A 23247-nucleotide genomic window follows, 5' to 3' on the forward strand; every position below is an offset into this window, starting at 1 on the left:
CATCTGGAGTTTGTTTGCAGTGACTGGAGGCCCTACCATACCCATTCTTTCTGTTTTTGTCTCTGTCTCTAAAATAAATAAATAAAAATTAAAGTTTTAGAAAAAAAATCGAACTGCTCAACTTGCAAACCTGAAACTCCATTCCCATCAGACATTGGCGCCCCTTTCCCTCCACAACCCCTCTCTCTATAGCCTCTCAAGGCACCATCCACACACAGTGACTTCTGGGGGAGATGTGACTTTCCAGTGGAGAATCTGCCCATCACAAGCCTCCACCAGTGACCATTGTCACCATCAAAAATGGCAAATCGACCTGGGAGTGGTGGCGCACACCTTTAATCCCAGCACTGGGGAGGCAGAGGTAGGAGGATCGCTGTGAGTTCAAGGCCACCCTGAGACTACAGAGTGAATTCCAGGTCAGCTTGGGCTAGAGTGAGACCCTACCTTGCAAAACCAAAAAAAAAAAAAAAAAAAAGGCGTGTTATATCAGGAGCATGTTCCCTGGACACCCTGTGATGAGAAAGGTATTTTGCCTCTTGTGGTCTCCTCCCCAAACCTACAACCCGATTCATGCACGAGAACAGCTTTGGACGGCAATGGAGGGCATGCACTGCACACCTGTCCTAAGAGCTGTCCTGGTCACCAAAGAGATGGAAAGAGAACATTTATCACAACTGGGAGGAGCCTAAGGCAACGCATGCTATGGGGCCTGGAGGGGGCCTGGAGCAGACAGGACTTAGTGGTTAAGGCACTTGCCTGTGAAGTCTAAGGATCCAGGTTCGATGCCCCCGGATCCATGGAAGCCAGATGTACAAGATGGCAAATGCATCTGAAGTTTGTTTGCAGTGGCTAGAGGCCTCAGCATGCCCATTCTCTCTCTCTCTCTCTCTTTCTCAAATAAATAAAGAAATAAAATAAAAATTCAAGTAGGAGGGACTGGAGAGATGGCTTATCAATTAAGACACTTGCCTGCAAAGTCTAACAACCTGTGTTCAATTCCCGGAACCCTTGTAAAGCCAGATGCACCAAGTGGCACATGCATCTGGAGTTTATTTGCAGTAGCTAGAGGCCCTGGCACACCCATTCTCTTTCTTTCTTTCCCTCTCTCTCTCCCACCCCTTGCAAATAAATAAATGAATTTTTAAAAATTCAAATTCAGCCAGGCATGGTGGTGCACACCTTTAATCCCAGCACTTGGGAGGCAGAGGTAGGAGGATTGCTGAGTTCGAGGCCACCTTGAGACTCCATAGTGAATTCCAGGTCAGCCTGGGACAGAGTGAGACCCTACCTCGAAAAACAAAAAAATAAAAATTCAAATTCAAGTAGAGCCAGGCATGGTGGCACACACCTGTAATTCAAACATTTGGGACACTGAGGCAGAGGGGTCACTGTGAATTCAAGGCCATCCTGGGCTACAGGGGGGAGAGGAAGAGAAATAAGGAGGATGAGGGAGAAGAAAAGAAAAATTTCAAGCTGAAAAACATATAGAAAATGGATGCGAGAGAAGGAGGTGTCTGAGAAGGGTGGCGGGAGCATCCAGGCCTCAGTCGCTTAGCTTGTCAGAACCCAGCACCCCGCTGCCGCCGTCCACCGCCCCCCTTCCCCTCAGAGCCCGGGCTGCTGCTCTCTAGACTGAGAAGCCCTGTGCTGCTTCTGTCCCTCGAACCCCCCAGAGCCCCACTTTTCTGTTGCTACAGGCTGAATGGGAGCTACGAGGCTTTGAAGGGGGGCAGTGCCATCGAGGCCATGGAGGACTTCACTGGAGGTGTGGCCGAGAACTTCCAAACCAGAGATGTCCCAGAGGACTTCTATGAGATCCTGGGGAAGGCCTTAAGGCGCGGCTCCCTGCTGGGCTGTTCCATAGATGTAAGTGGCTGCTCAGCCCCCTCCAAGCTACAGAGGGCTGGGGTCCTTGCTGGGGGCCCTGGCTAGACACTAGAAGAGGCATGAGCAAGTGGGGTTTATTTATTTTTTTGCCTATGTATGTGTGTGTGTGCATGGTGTAACATGTGCGTATGTGTGTTTGCATGTGTATGGGTGCTCATGTGTGTTCACAAGTGAGTGTGTGTGTGTGTGTATACATGTGGAGGTCGGAGGTCAACATTGGGTGTCCTCCTCAGTAGCGCTCTACCTTACTTTTTAAAATATTTTGTTTATTTATTTGAGGGAGAGAGAGAGAATAGGCACGCCAGGGCCTCTAGCCACTGCAAGCCAACTCCAGACTCATGCACCCCCTTGTGCATCTGGCTTACGTGGGTCCTGGAGAATTGAACTGGGATCCTTTGGCTTTACAGGCAAATGCCTTAACCACTAAGCCATCTCTCCAGCCCTCTACCTTATTTTTTTTTAATATATTTTATTTATTTATTTATTTGAGAGAGAGAGAGAGAATGGGAGCGCCAGGGCCTCCAGCCACTGCAAACAAATTCCAGACACATGCCCCTCCTTGCGCATCTGGCTTACATGGGTCCTGAAGAGTCGAACTGGGATCCTTCGGCTTTGCAGGCAAACGCCTTAACCACTAAGCCATTTCTCCAACCCTCTACCTTATTTTTTGAGACACAGTCTCACACTGAACCTTGTGCTCACCCATCTGGTTAGTCTAGCTGGCCAGCAAGCCCCAGGGATCCTTCTGTCTCCACCTCCCCAGCACACAGTTTCACGCCTAGCTTTTTACATGGGTGCTGGGGATCCGAACTCGGGTCCTCAAAGCTGTATGGCAAGCACTCTTCCCACTGAGCCATCTCTCACCCAAGTTTTAGTTCAAGACTTTTGGGATTGCAATGGTCAGACGCACCTGCTGCCAGACAGAACAGTCCCAAGAAGCCTAGAGGCCGCTTGTTGGTCCCTTTCACCACGTCCCACAATCCCTCCTCAGCCCCATTCCGGCCAGAGACCCAGCTGCCATCACCACCACGGTTTGCACACACATCTGCACACCAACAAGGGGAGGCCTACTTGATTTCGCTGATGCAGAACCTGCTGATCGCTTCCTGAAACTTGCCCTTGTCACCGTCTATACCATAAAACATACTATCACGAGGCTGGAGAGATGGTCAGATGGTCAGTGGTTAAGGCGCTTGCCCGCAAAGTCAAAGGACCCAGGTTTGATTCCCCAGGACCCATGTAAACCAGATGCACAATGCGGTGCATGCATGTGTCTGGTGTTCACTTGCAGCGGCTGAAGGCCTGACATGCCCATTCTCTCTCTCTCTCTCTCTCTCTCTCACACACACACACATGAAATAAATAAAATCTTTAAAAACTATCATGTCAGTAGATAGAAGTCTATCAGCGTTCTCCTAATTTCTTTGACATATGAACACACACATACAGGTATAATTTTATCTCATCTAATTTTTGAAATCTATTCAAGTTTTCCCTCTCTCTCTCTCTCTCTCTCTCTCTCTCTCTCTCTCTGTGTGTGTGTTTGTTTTTCGAGGTAGGGTCTCACTCTAGCTCAGGCTGATCTGGAATTCACTGTGTAGCCTCAGGGTGGCCTCGAACTCACAGTGATCCTCCTACCTCTGCCTCCTGAGTGCTGGGATTAAAGGTGTGCACCACCACACCAGCTAGGTTTTCTTCTTGAATTAACCTTGGGGATCTATTTTTTGTGACTGAAATATTCCCCACCCCTGCAGGTTCATGTTTGCACCCAAGCCACACGTCACTGTGGCAGGGGCCTCTCGGCATCTTTCCTGTGTGTGTGACTGGGTCTGCCTCATAATGAGGGTGGTAGAATTCTGTTCAAGGGCAAAAAAGTGAACTCACTGCTGGAAATGGGGGTCCCCGCTTTGGGAAGAGGCTGGTTTTTCTGTGTGTCTGATAAGTATCTGGGGGGGGAAGTCCTGAATCCCTAGTTTCTATGATCCATACAAATACATGTTGGGTAGCAGAGGGAAGGGGCAGATCTGGAGGGGAAGGGTTGGACAAGAAGCCTGACTCTACTTTTCTCTACTCTAGATCCAAAATGCTGCCGAGTCTGAAGCCCGGACGCCTTCGGGTCTTATTAAAGGTCATGCCTACACCGTGACAGGGCTCAGCCAGGTAGGGACAAGGCTCCTCTGTGGACACAGGTTCCAGGACAACACTGGTCCTTAGATACTTAGTGCGCTGAAGTTTAAGCCTCCTTTCAGACAGTTTAGAAGTCACTGCAGCTGAAGCAGTTAGGCTAGGGTGGGGACAGCAAAACAGAGTTGGTGGCGGCGCCCATGCTCCAAGCTCCCCTAGCAAGAAGAGACCTGGTCTTCCTGAACTATCTATGTATGTGAGAGACAGAGGGAGAGAGTTGGCACACCAGGGCCTCCAGCCACCACAATTGAACTCCAGATGCGTGTGCCACCTTGTGCGCATGGGCGACCTATACTTGCGTCACCTTGTGCATCTGGCTTTCGTGGGATCTGGAAAGTTGAACATGGGTCTTTAGGCTCCGCCTTAACTGCTAAGCCAGCTCTCCAGCCCTATATTGTTTTTAAATTCTACTCTTCCTTAATTCCATAGTAGCCATGAATAGCCAGGGTTTCACAGAGAAACAGAGCCACTAGAGAAATAGCTACATACACACCTATCTTTATAGTCATTCTACATATATATATGTGTATGTATACATAATATATATTCATTATATAAATGTATATCTATATATTCATTTCATAAACACACGTTTGCTCATTATACACACATGAGTATTCATTATGCATGTACATATGCACACTCATTTATATATACTGTGTACATTCATTTTATATGTCTGCATTTATATATTCACTTCATATACATATATGTATACTCATCATATATATTTATTATATATACATATATACTCTATAAATACACACATCTATTTATTATATACATACACATACCCATATGTACATTAATTACATACATATACATTCATGTATATTCACTATGTTATGTACTTCATTATGTATACATGTACATATGCATATTTATTTACATAAATTCATATGCATATGCATATATTAATTATGTATGTATATATACATGCATATTACATATGTTCATTGTATAACATATAAATAAGATTTATTACAAAGAATTGGATGATAACAATTATGAAGACCATTGAAGTCGCCAGTGAGCCACCTGCATCCTAGAGACATAGGAACACCTCTGGCCTCGTTGCAGGTCAAGTCTGAGGGAAGGTCTGTGGCCAAGAAAGCTAGTGACTTAAGTGCCAGAGCAAGAGACCCATGTCCCAGGCCAAACAGGCTTCCTTTGGTTATAGTGCTCGGGTGTTCAGCAGAAGGGACAAGACCCCCACACTGGGGGGCAAGCTCCTTTGTCGTCCGCCAGTTCAAATTTAATCTCACACACAAATGTCCTCAGAGACACAGCCAGAAAGACCTTGAAATAAAGATCTGGCTAGCCCATGGCCCGGTCAAGTTGACACATCAAATTGTCCTCCCCGAGTCCCATCCCCTGCAGCTGTGGTCCAGTGTGGGACTGGTTTCATGCCACCCAGACCCACACAGCATTTCGGGTCAGCTCGGAGCACAGGTCCTCAAGGGGACATGGAGAAGAAAGAAAATAACAGGTTAGGTAGGAAGATAAGAAGGCACTACTCAGCCCCAGGGCCTGCCTTGCCCCAGTGCCCCTGCAGAGGACACAGGCCCCTCTGGCCTCCTCTCATCACCATTTGTTTTGAGAGGCATATCTGAGATGTTCAAGAAGCAGAGAGTGTGGCAGGGGGGCCTTCAATCTCCCCACCACAGCCCAGATGGGAGATGAAGCTAGACACTAGGGTTCTTTAGAACTTCGGCCACTGGCATTGGTTTCTGCATCCTTCCTGTCAAACATGCTGGGTTGTCTGCTCACCTGAGTAGTTTTTTCTTCTCCTTTCTTTTTTCAAGGTAGGGTCTCACTCTAGCCCAGGATCACCTAGAATATACCATGTAGTCTCAAGGTGGCCTCAAACTCATGGCGATCCTCCTACTTCTGCCTCCCAAGTACTGGGATTAAAGGTGTGTGCCACCACACCTAGTAACATGTGGGTTTTAAGTGAGATATTCCAACCGTTCCCAGAACAGTGATCTCCCATCATCCTGACCCATTTGCTTCTGCTTTCACTCTCTGTCTCCCTCCAAGGAGCTTGCCAATCCCTGAACATGAGATTTATTGTAAGGAATTGGCTTGTACGCTTACGGAACTGTGAGCTCCTACATGCTAAACGGACATTACTTGAACTGTTTTCACATGCCAATGCAACTTAGGAGGTTGGGGAGCTGATTTTGTTGGTAAAGTACTTAAGGACTTTAAGCATGAGGACCTGAGTTTAGATCCCCAGCACACATGTAAATGGAGAATGGGTGAGGGGCCTCACCAGCAATCCCAGTACTGGGGACAGGAGCTCCCTGAAGAAAGCTGGATAGCTAGGCTATCCGAACAAGTGATGCTTGGGTCCAAGCTGGATACCCTGTCTCAATGAATAAGGCAGGCCAGACGTGCGGGTGCACGCCTTTAATCTCAGCACTCAGGAGGTTCAGGTAGAGGATCACTGGGAGTCAGGGCCACCCTGAGACTACACACTGAATTCCAGGTCAGCCTGGGCTAGAGTGAAACTCTACCTCGAAAAACCAAAGAACAAATAAATAAGATGGAAAGTGACTGAGGAAGGAACCCAATGACAATTCCTGGCTTCCATATTGTGCACACACATTGCATGCACATACGCGCACACCTACACAGACATGTACCCACACACAAGAATCAATGGGTTAGCTGCAGCTGTCGTCCATAATTTCAGCACTTGGGAAGCGGAGGCAGAAGAATTGGGAGACTAAGGCCAGCCTGGGCTACACAGTCAGGGAGACTAAGGCCAGACTGGGCTACACTGCAAAGACAAGGTGACTAAGGCCAGCCTGGGCTACATTGCAAGGACAAGGTGACTAAGGCTATCCCGGGCTACACTGCAAGGACAAGGTGACTAAGGCCAGCCTGGGCTATACTGCAAGGTCAAGGTGAGCCTCAGCTACACAGAGAGATCCTATTTCTAAGAAAATGATTCCCCACCAGGCCGGGTGGTGCCAGTCTGTAATCCCAATATTCTGGAGGCTGGGGTAAGAGGGTGGCAAATCTGAAGTGAGGACATAGCCAGGCCTCAGCCCAGAAAAGCAAGGGTGGTGGGCCCGGAGTTCCTGCCCATCTCCAGTGAGTCTTAGACAAGAGCTTTGACGAAGCCAGATCTGTGTGGAGGTGCACTCCCTGCTGTGCGCATGGCCAAAGCCAATCTCCAGCTCTACCTTCACGTTCCCTGGACGCTTTTCTCTCCCAGGTAAACTCCAGAGGCCGGAAAATCGAGCTCATTCGCGTCCGGAACCCTTGGGGCCAAGTGGAGTGGAATGGGCCATGGAGCGACAGGTCAGCCTTCTCTGTGGCTGGCTCCGGGCATGGCTCCCGGGAGGTGACCTCACACCCAGGCTGACCTGCGTGTCTATTGCAGCTCTCCAGAGTGGCACTCCGTGAGCCAAGAGGAGCAGACGCGCCTGGGGCACACAGCTCTCGATGACGGGGAGTTCTGGTACTGTGTCCTCTGTGCTCTGTGCCGAGGGGTACCCTGCCCTCCCCGGTGCCTCCTTCCTTCCCTCTGCTGCCTTCTCTTCTCTCCTTCCCTCCTTCTTTCCATCCTGCTTTTCCCCCCTTCCCTTTGCTCTTTCCTTCCTTTCTTTTTCTTCTCCCTTCCCACCTTCTTTTCTTTCTCCCTCTCTCCTCATTTCCCCTCCCTCCTGTCCTTCCCCTCCCCGAAGGATTCCCGGGGATACCCCATACCCACCTGTCAACAGCAGGGTCCAGGGCACACACGGCTAGCACCACCACAGTCACTCCCCAGCTTGCCATCCTCCATTCTCTCGCAGGATGGCCTTCGAGGACTTCAAGACCCATTTTGATAAGGTGGAGATCTGCAACCTCACCCCCGATGCCCTGGAGGAGGACGCCCTCCACAGGTGGGAGGTGACCGTGCACCAAGGCAGCTGGGTTCGCGGCTCCACGGCTGGCGGCTGTCGCAACTTCCTGGGTAGGAGGTCTTCCTGTCCCCCTCTGTGCTGTCCCCACGGCCATTCCCATTCCGTCTGGGGACATGGAAGGGCTGTCTCACATGTGGAGCTGGCAGAGAGTGGCAGGGAGCGTGGCAGCTGAGGCTGGGTCTGAAGCTAGGAGGAGGCACTCAGAGAAATCCCGCTTAAATGTCAAGAACAGAATCTGCACCCAATCAGCAGTACGGAGGATCTACTGTCCCGGGCCCTGAGCAGCTTGGGGGAAAGTTATCAGCCCAGACTCAGGAAAATAGTGCATGTGTGTGTGCATGCATGCATATTCATATGTGCGTGGGCACATGGGGGAGGTGTGTTCATGTGTGTACCTGCACCAGTAGAGGCCAGAGATCAACCATTCTCACCTTGTTTGTTTTTTTTTTTCTTTTCTCAGTAGGGTCTCACTCTAGTCCAGGCTGACCTGGAATTCACTACATAGTCTCAGGATGGCCTTGAATTTACAGCGATCCTCCTACCTCTGCCTCCCGAGTGCTGGGATTAAAGGCGTGCACCACCATGCCCCGCCCTTACCTTATTATTTGAGACAGACTCTCTCATTGCACGAAGAGCTCATGGATTTGGCCAGACTAGCCAGCCAGTGAACCCCAAGGATCCCCTATTCTGTCCTCCCTTGGGCTGGGATTATAAAACCCCATCACCATGCCCTGTATTTGCCTGGGTACTAGAGACTTAAACTCAGTTCCTTATGCTTGAGTGGGAAGCTCTTTACACAGTGAGCCACTTCTTTAGCCTTTGGGATATTTTGTTTGGTTGATTTTGGTTTTCTGAGGTAGGATCTTGCTCTAGCACAGGCTGGCCTCGGACTCACAGCAATCCTCTTACCTCTCTCTGCCTTTTGAATGATGGGATTAAAAATGTGGGACGCGTTGGGCTGGAGAGATGGCTTAGCGGTTAAACGCTTGCCTGTGAAGCCTAAGGACCCCGGTTCGAGGCTCGGTTCCCCAGGTCCCACGTTAGCCAGATGCACAAGGGGGCGCACGCGTCTGGAGTTCGTTTGCAGAGGCTGGAGGCCCTGGCGCGCCCATTCTCTCTCTCTCCCTCTATCTGTCTTTCTCTCTATGTCTGTCGCTCTCAAATAAATAAAAAAAATGAACAAAAAAATTAAAAAAAATAAAATTAAATTAAAAAAAAATGTGGGACGCCATTAGGAAGGGAAAATAATCTCCCCCTTTTTAATGGCAGACACCTTCTGGACCAACCCCCAGATCAAGCTGTCCCTGACGGAGAGGGATGAGGGCCAGGAAGGCTGCACCTTCCTCGCAGCCTTGATGCAGAAGGACCGCCGGAAGCTCAGGAGGTTTGGTGCCAACATGCTGACCATTGGCTATGCAATTTACCAGGTAGGCCCAGAGCTCTCATCGTCCTTCCCCAGGCTCTGAGACCCCTGGTGCTTCCGGGGCCCATGTCCAGAACCAACAGCCAGTCTCCAATCCGAATCTAAAGAGCCAGGGTGGCGGCGTCCCTGGAGAGCCCGTGCTTTCCCTTGCAGTGCCCAGACGGGGATGGTCACCTGAACAGAGACTTCTTCAGGTATCATGCCTCCCTGGCTAGAAGCAAGACGTTCATCAACCTGAGAGAAGTCTCCGGGCGCTTCCAGCTACCCCCGGGGGACTACATCCTGATTCCCAGCACCTTTGAGCCCCACCAGGAGGCTGACTTCTGTCTGAGGATCTTCTCAGAGAAGAAAGCCATCACCCGGTGAGGAGCAGGGGCAGGGGCAGAGCCTCCCTCCTTGGTGTGCTATGTTCACGGGAGCCACCAGTGTGTGGCAGAGCCAGGACGCCATCCCCCTCTTCCCATCACCTGCCGGAGAAACAAGGTGCCCGTGAGAGCACCTGCATTTCCCGTAGCTCTGTGTACACGTGAAAACTCACGGCGTCCCACTCCCTGAACCTGTAGTGCTCAGCCTTCCTTTTCTCAGACTGTATTACCAAGAAGCTTCTAGAATGGGAGGCTCATATAGAGATGTCAGACTTATTTATGCACGTGATGTCAGGGTAGCTATTGGAAGTCTCCAGAAGAGCATGTTCTTTCTGCTTCAATTTACACAAACACTGCTGAGTCCAAACCGTTTCACATTGTCACCTCCTGATCCCAGGCATCCTTGTTGCACTTTTTTAAAAAAAATTTTTTTTTCAGGGAGGGTGAGGAAGAGCAAGGGAGAGACAGAGAGAGAATTGGCACACCAGGCCTCAGCCACTGCAATCAAACTCCAGATGCTTGTGTCACCTAGTGGGCATGTGTGACCTTGCACTTGCCTTACCTTTGTGCGTCTGGCTTATGTGGAACCTGGAGAGGCTTTGCAGGCAAACATCTTAACTGCTGAGCATCTCTCCAGCCCTGTGCTGTTGGTTTTTGTTTTTATCAGCTCCTGATAGGGCTAATATTTCCCACCACTGTCATTCATGACTAGTAGCTGTGTGGCAGGGAGGAAATGGTTCAAGACATAAAAACCTACTCTTGTCCCCTGGGAAGATAATCTAGAGGTGGCAGAGATAGATACCCTGTGTGATTCTGTACTTCAGCCAAATGAAGCCCAAGAAGGGACTAACAGGACCAGGGAGACACCTTACATGGCAGAGTGCTTGCCTCACAAGCATGAGGACCTGAGTTCAGATCCCCTGCACCCCTACAAAGCAGCGTATGGTGGTGCGCTCCTGTAATCCCAGCACCAGGAAGGTGATAAGGCAGGTGACTCTCTGGAGCTCTCTGACCTGCCATTCTAGCCTACTTAGTTAGCTCCTGGCCAGTGAGAGACCTTGTCTCAAAAGAGAGGTGGATAGCATTTTTGAGGATATCTGAGGTTGTCTTCTGACCTACACACACACACACACACACACAACCTCTCACACACACACACACACACACACACACACACACACACAACCTCACATACACACAAGCACAAGAAGGTCCCAATGTTCAGAGTTAACAAGAGAGAGCTGGGGGTGCCCCACTCAGGTTTTCCTTCCGCATGGTGAGGGAGAACTGGTAGCAATGAGAAGCCCCCAGTCCAATGACTCTACAGAAGCTGAATATCGCAGGCTGAGGACAAAAGGCTGCTTCTTTCTCTTGGCCATATAGAAGCAGTGAGGTCTTTTTCCTCTGTCTTCTCTCAGATACTGATGCAAGTTAAGGATGGGTTTACTAAGCTCTGTTCCCACAATGCATCCATATGAGGTCCACACAGGCTGCCACGTCCTCCAGGGGTTCATAACAATAAGAGAAAGCCAGCCAGCATCAGTCTTAAGTTTCCTGTTTTCTCTCCCATTAAAAGGTTGGGGTCAGAGTTCTTGGCGTTTTCAGGCGACTTGACCAAGCAAAATGATTCCAGAGTAGAGCCTTAAAGGACACCCATGTGCCCGCCATGAAACGGGACCCCTGTCAGCTCTGAGCTCTCCCTGGTGACCATACTGTATAAGCTCTGTGGCCTTGATGTGGCTCTTGAGGAGGTTCCTAATTATCGGCCAGGGTTTCAGAGGGGATCATGTCATCTGTGTCCAGGGCCTTTGAACTCTTGATCCTCCTGCCTTGGCCTCCTGAGTAGCTGGATTATAGGCTTGAGCTATGAGAACAGGCTTGTTTCCTGATTGTTGAGGCAGAGTCTTGCTATGTGGCCCAGGGTAGCCTCAAACAGAAAATCCTCCTGCCTCAGCCACCAGAGTACTGGGGGCGCAGGTGCCCACCATCCTCGGCTCAACGGTGGCTTCCTGGCTCCGCTTGGCTGACTCTGTCTGAAGATCCTCCACCCCGTTATGTTCGCGTCTCCACGGGCTGAGCAGCTGGTCTCCTCGGGAGACGCGGGGTTTGTGGGTGGTCAGCGCACAGCAGAACTGCTCTCTCACAGGTTCCTGGGGGCCTTACTGTTCCAGCCATCCCCTTGAGAGCCCTTGAGAGAGCGTGTCAGGGGCACAGGGAACACTGCTGGCTCCAACGTCTTTCTCTTTCACACGCTAGGGGCTGGCAAGCTGTCCTCCAGTGAGGGCTGCCTCTCTCTTGCTGGAACAATGAGCAAGGCTGGGGGTGGCGGGAGGTCATGAGTCTGTGCAGGGAGTCTGCCAGCTCCGTGACATGTACATATCAGCAAACATCAACCAAGAGGTTTCTGCACCAACAGTCCAACCTGCCCGCAGCTTCAGCACCGCAGGCTGCAAATCCACCACTGAGGGGGGTCTGCCTTCTGTCTCTGCAGGGACCTGGATGAGAAGGTAGACATCAGCCTTCCTGAGGTGAGTCCTCTGACATGGCTAGGGAGGACAAAGTTCAGATGAAGGTTCTAGAACCCTTACTTCTAACTAGAGTGCCACTTTGAAAAAAAAAAATCAAGTTCGGGCTTAGTGGTTAAGAGTACTTCCTGTGCAAACCAAGGACCTGAGAGACCACTCAAGTTTGATCCCTAGGACTGCGCACGCACACACACACACACACACACACACACACACACACACACACACACACACAGCTGCAATCCCATTTCCTTGGGGAGCAGAGACCAGAGAGTCACTAGGGCTCACAGGTAAAACCACAAGCTCCAGGATCAGCAAGAGACCGTGGCTCAGGTAAGAACAAGTCCAAAGGGAGCTTCCCACCCCTGCCTGCAAGCACGGGGGCACGGCAGGAGTGCACACACGCGCCCACACCACACCCACATACGAAATGAACCAAGTTGAGGGCCTGGCTGCTTGTTCTCAGGCAGGTAACTGTGGCCGAGGCCAAGCCCGGAGGCCGAGTGCGGTGCCTTCCAGGGCCTCGCAGGCCTTCAAGATGGGCAGAGATGAGGCGGATGTTTGAGAGAAAGCTCTGTTGGAAGCTTCCCCAGGCTCCCTTCTCCACCTGAGAAGTACTTGCTGCTAGTGAGGGGGATGGAGTATCTTTAAAGTTATTTTATTTAAGAAAGTAATCGTGGGCTGGAGAGATGGCTTAGCGGTTAAGCGCTTGCCTGTGAAGACTAAGGACCCCGGTTCGAGGCTCAATTCCCCAGGACCCATGTTAGCCAGGTGCACAAGGGGGCGCACGCATCTGGAGTTCGTTTGCAGTAGCTGGAAGCCCTGGTGTGCCCATTCTTTCTCTCTCTCTTTCTCTCTCTCTGTCTCTGTCACTCTCAAATAAATAAAAATGAACAAAAAATATTTTAAAAAAGAAAGTAGTCGTGGTGGGATACACTTGTAATTCTAGCATTCAAGAGGCTGAGGCAGGAGGAGTACCAGCCTGGGCTACATACCAAGTGCCAGGCCAACCAGGGCTACATAGTAAGACCCAATCTCAAAATAAGAGAAAAAGCCAGGCATGGTGGCACACGTCTTTAATCCCAGCACTCAGGAGGCAGAGGTAGAAGGATCACTGAGTTCGAGGCTACCCTGAGACTACATAGTGAATTCCAGGTCAGCCTGGACTAGAATGAGACCTTACCTCGGGAAAAAAAAAAAAAAAAAGGGAGGGGAGTAGAAAAGAAAGGAAGGAAAATTTAAAAAATGAGTGAGACAATACTCTACGCTGTGAGGTGGGTTGTGGACCTTTAAAGTGTGTGTGCCCCTTTATAAATGTACGCCATGCATAGGACACGAGAGTAGAAGGAGACCATTGGGAAGAGGAGGGGGCAAGAGAGGCTAATGAGATCTAAGTATGGCCAAAGGACATGATATACGTGAATAAGAATGCCACCGTGAAGTTCATCACTATGTACAACGAATGTGTTAAATTTAAAAAGCAAAAGTACTTGAAGATTCACCCAGTCCTGTAGAGGCAGCAGAGACCTGCTTTGGGAGGGCGCCTGCTGCCCTGCACTGCCCCCTAGGGGTTCAGATTATAAATGGTCCAAACCCCACAGGAAAACCAAACAAAAACCACTTAATCGTGAACTGAAGTCCTTACAAACTCATGGCCCTGGGAGCCCTCGTGGGTGACCCTCCATCAAGACAAGATGTTGAGCCCGGCATGGTGGCGCACGCCTTTAATCCCAGCACTCAGGAGGCAGAGGTAGGAGGATTGCCGTGTGTTCAAGGCCACCCTGAGACTACATAAAGTGAATTCCAGGTCAGCCTGGAAAAAACAAAAGTTAAAATAATAATAAAAAGAGAGATGTGGGGTCCAGGGGTAAGGACAAGCTGTGCCAGCTGTGGCCTTCTTAGCCCCTCATGAGGACACAGCTCCTGCTCTGACCAACCATAAGGTTCATGTCCGCAAGCGGAAGCCAAGTTGCGCATCTACCTTTGCAGAACTGAGGACAGGACAGCTGGGCCCCAGACAGTCCTTGTTGCTTTAACCCCTGTGGGAAAGTCCCCTGATGACGTGTCCTTTCCTTCTTTCCTTTTGTGTTGCTGGGGATCGAACGTAGAGCCTCACACATGCTAGACAAGCGCTCTACCACTGAACTAACTCCTCAGCCCTGTTTTTGATTTTTTTATTTTTTTTATTTTTTGAGGTAAGGTTTCATTGTAGCCCAGGCTGACCTGGAATTCACTATGTAGTCTCAGGGTGGCGTTGAACTCACGGTGCTCCTCCTGTCTCTGCCTCCCATGCTGGGATTAAAGGTGTGCGCCACCACAACTGGCTTACTCTTGATCTTAAGATAGATTTTTACTGTATAGCTTAGGCTGACCTCAAACTTGTAACTCTCCAGCCCCTGCCTCTTGAGTAGCTGGGCGATAAGCAGACCAGCAGACCTAGTGCGTATCCCATTTACTTATTTATTTATTTATTTTAATTTTAAAGAGAGAGAGAGAGAGACAGAGAAAGAAAATTGGTGCTCCAGACGCTTGTGTCACCTAGTAGGCTTGTGCAACCTTAGGCTTGTCTCCCCTTTGTGCATCTGGCTAATGTGGGATCTGGAGAGAGATCAAACATGGGCCCTTGGTCTTTGCAGGCAAGCACCTTAACCACGAAGCCATCACTTCAGCCCTGTATTCCTATTTTTGCTCATGCTAATTTGTAAACCCATCTACTCTGCATAGCTCAGCAGGGTGACTGCTTCTCATAGAGGAGATGCAGCCAGTACATGAGCCACTATGGAAGCCAGCTCGCTCTTCAGACCGTGTGTAGATGTCTAGTCTCTGGATACCTGGGAGGCATGGTGCGCCGTGAGTCTGCCTGGCAAAGTCCTAGGCTCGTCTGCAGAGCCTCCCTGAGGCCTCACAGGCTGCAGCGTCTGTAACCGCATTTGGAAGTTACGCCTGCCCCATCGGTGGCTGAGCAAGAGAGGTCCCAGTTTGTCTGGCTTTTGGCTTTGGGGACAGCATTGTGTCCAGTCTAGGGACTCTTGTTTTCCACTGTGGGAGAGCCAATACCAGATTGCTTTCTTGAGGATCTTTGTCCACGCAAGCTTCTTTGGTTCCTTTAGCCCCAGAAGCCCACTCCTCAGGAACAGGAGACAGAAGAGGAGCGCCAGTTCCGGGCATTGTTCCAGAGAATTGCCGGTGAGGTAGGATGCAGCCACCTTGCCCACCCCCACCCCCACCGTGCCCCCTCTACTGTTAGGGATAAGGATCTGGAGTTGCTCCCCAGCAGAGAACTGTGGTCATGAGGGACTGTCAGCAGCACCCTTCCATTGCCTGGGGGGTTTGTTGAAAGGGAGGCCAGCTCTGGTCAAATGCTGGAGGCCAGCTTGTCTCTCTGTTGATGGGCATCAATGCTCAGAGGAGCTCAGAACTGGCCCCAGAGCCTCTTGTGGCAGGTCAGAAATCCTAAAGGAGCAATGACTTTGAACTCTGCACCAAAAGTGCAGCTATTAAAAATGTCTATTGCCAGACATGGTGGCGCACGCCTTTAATCCCAGCACTCAGGAGGCAGAGGTAGGAGGATCCTCATGAGTTCCAGGCCACCCTGTGACTACATAGTGAATTCCAGGTCAGCCTGGGCTACAGTGAGACCCTACCTCGAGAAAACAACAACAACAACAAAAGTCTATAATCTCTCTCTCTCTCTTCCTCTAATTAACTAATTAATTAAGTCTGGGGAGATGGTTCAGCAATTAAAGGTGCTTGCTTGCAAGCCTGCTGGCCCAAATTCAACTCCCTAGTGCCCACGTAAAGCCATATGCTCAAAGTGGCACATGCATCTGGAGTTTGTTTTCAGTGGCAAAATAGTGTGCTTTTATTCTCTCTCTCTCTCTTTTTCTCTTTCCTTCTATCTCCTAACAAATATGTAAATAAATTCCCCTGTGGTCCCTGCTGCTTGGGAAGGTACCATGACATCAAAACTCGGAGCTGGGCTGGAGAGATGGCTTAGCAGTTAAGGCACTTGTCTGCAAAGCCAAAGGACCCAGATTCGATTCCCCAGTACCCACATAAGCCAGATGCACAATGTGGCACATGTGTCTGGAGTTCATTGCAGCTGGAGGCCCTGGAGTGCCTATTCTCCTTCTCTCCACCCCCCTCATAGATGAAAATAAAATATTTGTAATTAAAAAATTTTTTTAGATTTTGTTTTTTTGTCACTTACTCTGAGAATACACCCAAAGTCAGCAGCAACCTGAGAGAATAGCATGTGAAGTCAGAAAATTTATGTGGTTCAAAGAATTCTCATAAAATCTGAATTCTGCTTCAAAATATTTCAACATGATTTTTAAAAGATTTTTATTTATTTATTTATTTGAGCCAGAGAGAGAGAGAGAGAGAGCGCACATCAGGGGCTTTAGCCACTGCAAACAAACTCCAGACACATGCACCACCTTGTGTGTCTGGTTTATGTGGGTCTAGGGGAATTGAACTGAGGTCCTTTGTCTTTGCAGACAAACACCTTAACCACTAAGCCATCTCTCCAGCCCAAAAGGTGACTTTTAAAGGAATATGTTAGGCTGGAGGGATGGCTTAACACTTAAGGTATTTGTCTGCAAAGCCAAAGGATCCAGGTTTGATTCCCCAGGACCCATGTTAGCCAGATGCACAAGGGGGCACACACGTCTGGAGTTTGTTTGCAGTGGCTGGAGCCCTGGCATGCCCATTTTTTCTCTCTCTCCCCCTCTCTTTATCCTTCTTTCTCTCTGTCAAATAAATAAATGAAAATAATTTTTTTTTTTTTTTTTGCTTTTTTTGAGGTAGGGTCTCACTCTGGCCCAGGCTGACCTGGAATTCACTATGGAGTCAGAGTGGCCTCGAACTCACGGCGATCCTCCTACCTCTGCCTCCCGAGTGCTGGGATTAAAGGCGCCACCACACCCGGCAAAAGATTTTTTTTTTTTTTTTTTTGAGGCAAGCCCAACAGACTGGCCTTTTTTTAAAAAAAAATTAAAAATTTATTTGAGAGAGAAAAAAGAGAAGCAGATAGAAAGAATTGACATGCACAGGGCCTTTGGCTGCTGCAAATGAACTCCAGATGCATGTGCCACCTTGTACCTCTAGCTACGTGGGACCTGGAGAATCGAACCTGGGTCCTTAGGTTTTGCAGGCATACACCTTAACAGCTAAACCATCCCTCCAGCCCCAACATGATTTTTTTAATTTATAGCCCTATATGTCGCATCTTATATTTGCTGAGGATTGAAAGTCACTGAGTTATATCAAAACAGAAAATTAGGACTCTATTTTCTCTATGATATCTCTGACATTATTGCTGTTATCTATTTCATTTATACAATGCAGCTGTCTGCATATTTAAATAATTTTTAAAAGATGACTAATTTCTAGCAGATATATAGAAACCAAATGCAAATGGAGAAGTCTGAAGCATTGGTTTATCTATATTTTTCCTTTATATAGTATTAAGCTTATTTTAAAATTTGATTTAGGGAATTACCATGGGATTTTTTTTATAATCATGGAAAATGCTAATAAAAAATTTTTTTAATTTGAGTTAATTATTTTATTTCAGAGAGATATATTTATATGAGTGTATGTATATATATGCATATATATATATATATACGCACACATATATATATATATAGAGAGAGAGAGAGAGAGAAAATGGATATGCTAGAGTCTTTAGTCACTGCAAATAAACTCCAGACCCATGTGCCACTATGTGCATCTGGCTTACATGGTCACTGAGGAATCGAACTTGGTTCCTTAGACTTCTCAGGCAAGCACCTTAACTACTAAGCTATCTTCACAGCCTTAAATTTCCTTTTTTATTGTTGTTGGTCTTTTTTATTTGTTTGCTTGCTTTTTTAAAATTTATTTGTTTGAGAGCAACAGACAGAAAAAGAAGCAGAGAGAGAGAGAGAGAGAGAGAGAATGGGCGTGCCAGGGCCACCAGCCACTGCAAACTAATTCCAGAAATGTGCACCCCCTTGTGCAGCTGGCTAACGTGGGTCCTGGGGAATCAAGCCTCGAACCGGGGTCCTTAGACTTCACAGGCAAGCGCTTAACCACTAAGCCATCTCTCCAGTCCCCTGTTTGCTTACTTTTGTATTGACAGCTTCTATACTTACAGACAATAAACTATGATAATTCCCTCCCCTCCTCCACCCTCCACACTCAAAAAAATAATTTAAAAAAAAAGCTCAAAGCCAGGCATGGCAGTGCACACCTTTAATCCCCGCAACTGGGAGGCTGAGGCAGGAGGATTTCCATGAGATCAAGGGCAGTCTGAGTTACAGAGGGAGACTCTGTCTCAAAACGAAAACAATAAATCAGACCTCCAGGCTCCCTAGCCTCTAGGTTCTTCTGTAGCTGTGGGTAAGACCTGAGACATGTCTCTGGGAGGCTTCTGCCATGGTACACGGGAGGTAGAGGGCCACTTACATTGGTGCTTCTGAGGTTCACCAGTTCAGTGGTGTTTTCGATATTTTTATTTATTTGCAAGCAGAGAGCCAGAGAGAAAGAGAGAGAGGGTGCACCAGGGCCTCCAACAGCTGCAAACAAACTCCAGCGGCATGCGCCACTTTATGCATCTGGCTTTACGTGGGTACTGGGGAATCAAACTTGGGTCCTTAGGCTTTGCAGGCAACTGCCTTGATTGCTAAGCCATCTCTCCAGCCCTCTAGTGGTTTTTATTATGTAATTATTTATTTATTTAAGAGAGAAAGAGGCAGAAAGAGAGACAGAGAATGGGCATGCCAGGGCCTCTAGCCACTGCAAATGAACTCCAGCCACCTTGTGCATCTGACTTACGTCAGTACTGGGAAATCGAACCTGGGTCCTTAAACTTTTCAAGCAAGCACCTTAACCACTAAGCCATCTCTCCAGCCCCCCGGTGGTTTTTTAAGTAGTGATCTATTTTCTGGCTTGGATAACATCTGGAGTGAACCCCAAAATGTGAAGTGGTTCCTTCTTTCCAGGGGCAGGGAGGGCTTGGGGATAGTCACCTGGTCTGCAAACACCCTCGGGTACTTTGAAGATTCTCAGAGAGCTTTGGGAAGCATTCCTGACCCTCTCCTGGTTGGCGTCTCTCCAGAAGGCTGAGCCTCCTCGGAGAAGCTAGTGGGTTGTCACAGAGATGGGTGTAGGTAGTAGCACAGGGTCCCCAGGGCCCCTCTGTTCTGGGAGCCAAGGCCAGCGGAGAACTGACAAGGGCCCTAAAGAATGCTGTGTCACTCTGCAGGACATGGAGGTGACCGCAGAGGAACTTGAACACATTTTAAATGCTGTGCTGCAAAAGAGTAAGTGCCACGCCCTCCGGGGACCCAGGGAGCCCATGGGAGGGGACGAATGACGCACGCACATTTCTTGGACCTGAAACTCCTCCAGACTCTCTGTTCTTTGCTTTCAGACCTGCTTTCCAGGGCTAGTTTGTACACAGACTTTAGAAATTCCTTTTCTTGTCTACTTGCTGATTGCAAAACTGAAGCAAGCTTATGATCCAATGTCCTACAAACTGGGAAAAAAAAAAATCCTAGTGACAAAGATGAAAATGATCAGACTTCATCACCCCTGTTGCAGTCCGGTTCGCATTGCTGTTAGAAATCACCCAACCAAGAGCAGTTTCTGGGAAAAAGAGATTTATTTTGGCTTACAGGCTCGAGGGGAAGCTCCACAATGGCAGGGGAAAACGATGGCATGAGCAGAGGGTGGACATCACTCCCTGGCCAACATTAGGTGGACCACAGCAACAGGAGGGCGTGCCCAAACACTGGCATGGGGAAACTGGCTATAAAGCCCATAAGCCCGCCCCCAACAATACACTCCCTCCAGGAGGCATTAATTCCCAAATATCCATCAGCTGGGGAGCTAGCATTCACAACACCTAAGTTTATGGGGGACACCTGAATCAAACCACCACAACCCCTAAATAACTACTGTTACTATATGTGTGCCTTGTCTGTGTCAAATACCTGTGTGTGTGTGTGTGTGTGTGTGTGTGTGTGAAACCCATTTCAGAGCATTCGTATCACTGTTTTTTGGTTGTTGTTTTTTTTTTTTTTTTTGGTTATTCAAGGTAGGGTCTCTGGCCCAGGCTGACCAGGACTTCACTATGTAGTCTCAGGGTGGCCTTGAGCTCATAACAATCCTCCTACGTCTACCTCCCAATGAGACATGGGTCCTGGGGAGTTGAACCTGGGTCCTTTGGCTTTGCAGGCAAACACCTTAACCACTAAGCCATCCATCCCACCAGCCCCTTTGTATCACTTTTAAAACCCTTTAGCCGTCACTCCCTGTTTCTACTATTCTCCCCCAGACCCTGGCAGCCACTCCTGTACTTCATGTTTCTGTAATTGATTTCATAGGAAAGGAATCACACACCACGCAGTGTTTTCTCCCTGTCCTCTTCTCTTAGCAGCGATTTTGCTGGCTCAGGGTCCTGCTAAGAAGCCCAGGCTGGCCTCCAATTCACAACCCTTTGCCTCAGCCTTCTGCGTGCTGGGGTTACAGGTTTGTGCAGCCATGCCCCGCTCCTTGATGATCTTGCATCCTGCCTTAAATTTAACTTTTATGAGCGGGTCATTAAAACACACTTCAAGAGGGCTGGGGAGGTGGCTCAGCTGGCAGGTGGGGGCCCTGCATACTCCCTTGCTGCTCAGCTGAGTATCTGAGTTCTGATCCCCAGCTCCCACATAAAAAGCTGGGAGCGATGATGGGCTTCTGTAATTCCAATGAACATATGGTGAGAAGGGAGGTGGAGACAGAAGGATTTTCCAGAAGCTCAAGCCTAATCAGTGAACAATTAGAAACCCTGCCTCAAAAAGCGTAGAAAGGGGCTGGAAAGATGGCTCAGCAGTTAAGGCGCTTTGCCTTAACCACCTAACAACCTGGATTTGATTCCCCAGCATCCACATGAAGCCAGATGCACAAGGTGGTGCATGCACCTGGAGGTCATTCACAATGGCTAGAGGCCCTGGCATGCCCATTCTCTTCCTCTTTTCTCCCTCTCCCTTTCTCCCTCCCTCTCTTTACAAATAAATAAATATTTTTTAAAAGGTAGAGGTGAGGACTGACCCAAAAGTTGTCCTCCGACCCCCCTGTGACACACATATGCCCATACTCATATACAGGAACAGGCACACACAGAAACATAGATGCATGCCAAATAAATAAATAAAATATAAAATTACATTTCGAAAACATTCCTGAGTGACATATTATGTGCTGTATTTCTCCACTGGCTTTTACATCATTTCTTCTTGTGGGGGGTTACATGCATGCACCTATGTGCTCACTGTTTGCCGAGGTCAGAGGACAGCCCTAAAGTACCATTTGTTGAGACAAGCTTCTTCTTGGCCTGGAGTTCACCAATTAGGCCCAACTGGCTGCATAGACCCTCTGCCTCCATCTCCCCTGGCCCACGCTGGGATTCACCAGTATGCCTGCATATTTCTTCTTTTGTTTACATCTGGGGATCAAACTCAGGTCCTCACGCTATTTCCCCAGTCTCATTTATATCATTTCTAAATATTTGCAATTACAAGTAACCTGATAACACGCTTTCTTTATAAAATATTTATTTATTTGAGAGAGAAAGAGGCAGAGGGAATGAGGATGCCAGGGCCTCTAGCCACTGCAAATAAACTACAGATGCATGCACCACCTTGTGCATCTGGCTTCATGTGGATGCTGGGGAATCAAATCCAGGTTGTTAGGTGGTTAAGGCAAAGCGCCTTAACTGGAGTCGGCTTACATGGGTACTGGGGAATTGAACCTGGGTCCTTAGGCTTTGTAGCCAAGCACACCTTAATGGCTAAGCTATTTCTCCAATCCTAATAGCACGCAATTTTCTTTCTTTCTTTCTTTTTTTTTTTTTTTTTTTTTTTTTTGGTTTTTCGAGGTAGGGTCTCACTCTAGCCCAGGCTGACCTGGAATTCACTATGGAGTCTCGGGGTGGCCTCGAACTCATGGCAATCCTCCTACCTCTGCCTCCCGAGTGCTGGGATTAAAGGCGTGTGCCACCATGCCCAGCTGTTGCACGCAAATTTCTGTGTAATTCTTTTCTCAGGATTCTTAGAGCTAAGGTAAATGTGTAGAAGGATGCTCCCATCACTTGGGCTTTTCTCACATGTGACAAGTTTTCCCTACGGACTATTTCTGTTCTCAGCATCCTAAGACAGTGCCCACATCCCTTCCCTGGTGACCTCAGATCTGTCCACACCCCTGAGCTCTGGGCGGAAGGGGATATAGCTTTGCCTCGTGGGGGTGCTGACCACACAGCTTTCTGTGTGGTTGCAGAGATGGCGCTGAAGTTCAAGAGGCTGAGCCTGCTTTCCTGCAGGAACATCGTCTCTCTGATGGACGTATCCTTCCCGGAGCCCAAGGTCCAAGCAGCGGTTTCCTGCAGCGCATGCTTTCCACAGGCAGGCCCCTTAGGAGATACTCCAGAACTGAGGGCCCCTGGTTCTGGAGTCGGGTCAGCATCAAGAGGCAGGGGACCCCTCACTGGAGGGAGAGATTCTGGAATGATCTGGCGGTCTTCTGAGCTTTGAACTCCCTGAAAGAAAAGAAACAGTGGCGTCCACTTTCATGTTTTACAAACCTTCAGCCTTTCACGCCCATCTCCTCCTGCCATTTCTCTTCTTCAGAGGTTTGTGTTTTGGTCATTAAAGCCACCTCCCCAAGGCCCCAAGCCTGTGAGTCAGGCCACCAGGTCAGCCACCGCTTTCCTTACGGTCCCACAAGAAGCCTGGGCTCACAGGTCCCACACAGCTCCCTTAACTGGCACGACCAGACCAGTGGCAACGGAAAACTGGATTTTGATGAGTTCCGGGTGTTCTGGGAGAAGCTGAAGCAGTGGATGGTGTGTGAAACGACGTAGGCCCTGGGGCCCAGAGCAGGGTGGGGAGGAGGCCGAGGACCCAGGCGAGACTGCG

General features: G+C 48.9%; 1 protein-coding gene across 1 annotated transcript in view; it reads left to right on the forward strand.

Moving 5' to 3' along the window:
- Capn9 (calpain 9) overlaps positions 1-23247 on the forward strand; it is a 49049-nt gene that overhangs the window by 17163 nt on the left and 8639 nt on the right. The window contains exons 5-16 of the mRNA XM_045150873.1: positions 1698-1866; positions 3964-4047; positions 7298-7383; positions 7466-7543; positions 7878-8038; positions 9258-9415; positions 9565-9773; positions 12268-12304; positions 15412-15492; positions 19554-19611; positions 22610-22674; positions 23106-23174. Coding sequence (XP_045006808.1) covers positions 1698-1866; positions 3964-4047; positions 7298-7383; positions 7466-7543; positions 7878-8038; positions 9258-9415; positions 9565-9773; positions 12268-12304; positions 15412-15492; positions 19554-19611; positions 22610-22674; positions 23106-23174 — 1255 coding nt within the window. The remainder of the gene's footprint in view (positions 1-1697; positions 1867-3963; positions 4048-7297; positions 7384-7465; positions 7544-7877; positions 8039-9257; positions 9416-9564; positions 9774-12267; positions 12305-15411; positions 15493-19553; positions 19612-22609; positions 22675-23105; positions 23175-23247) is intronic.

This window comes from Jaculus jaculus, chromosome 5, assembly GCF_020740685.1.
Source record: "Jaculus jaculus isolate mJacJac1 chromosome 5, mJacJac1.mat.Y.cur, whole genome shotgun sequence".
Taxonomy (NCBI): Eukaryota; Metazoa; Chordata; class Mammalia; order Rodentia; family Dipodidae; genus Jaculus; species Jaculus jaculus.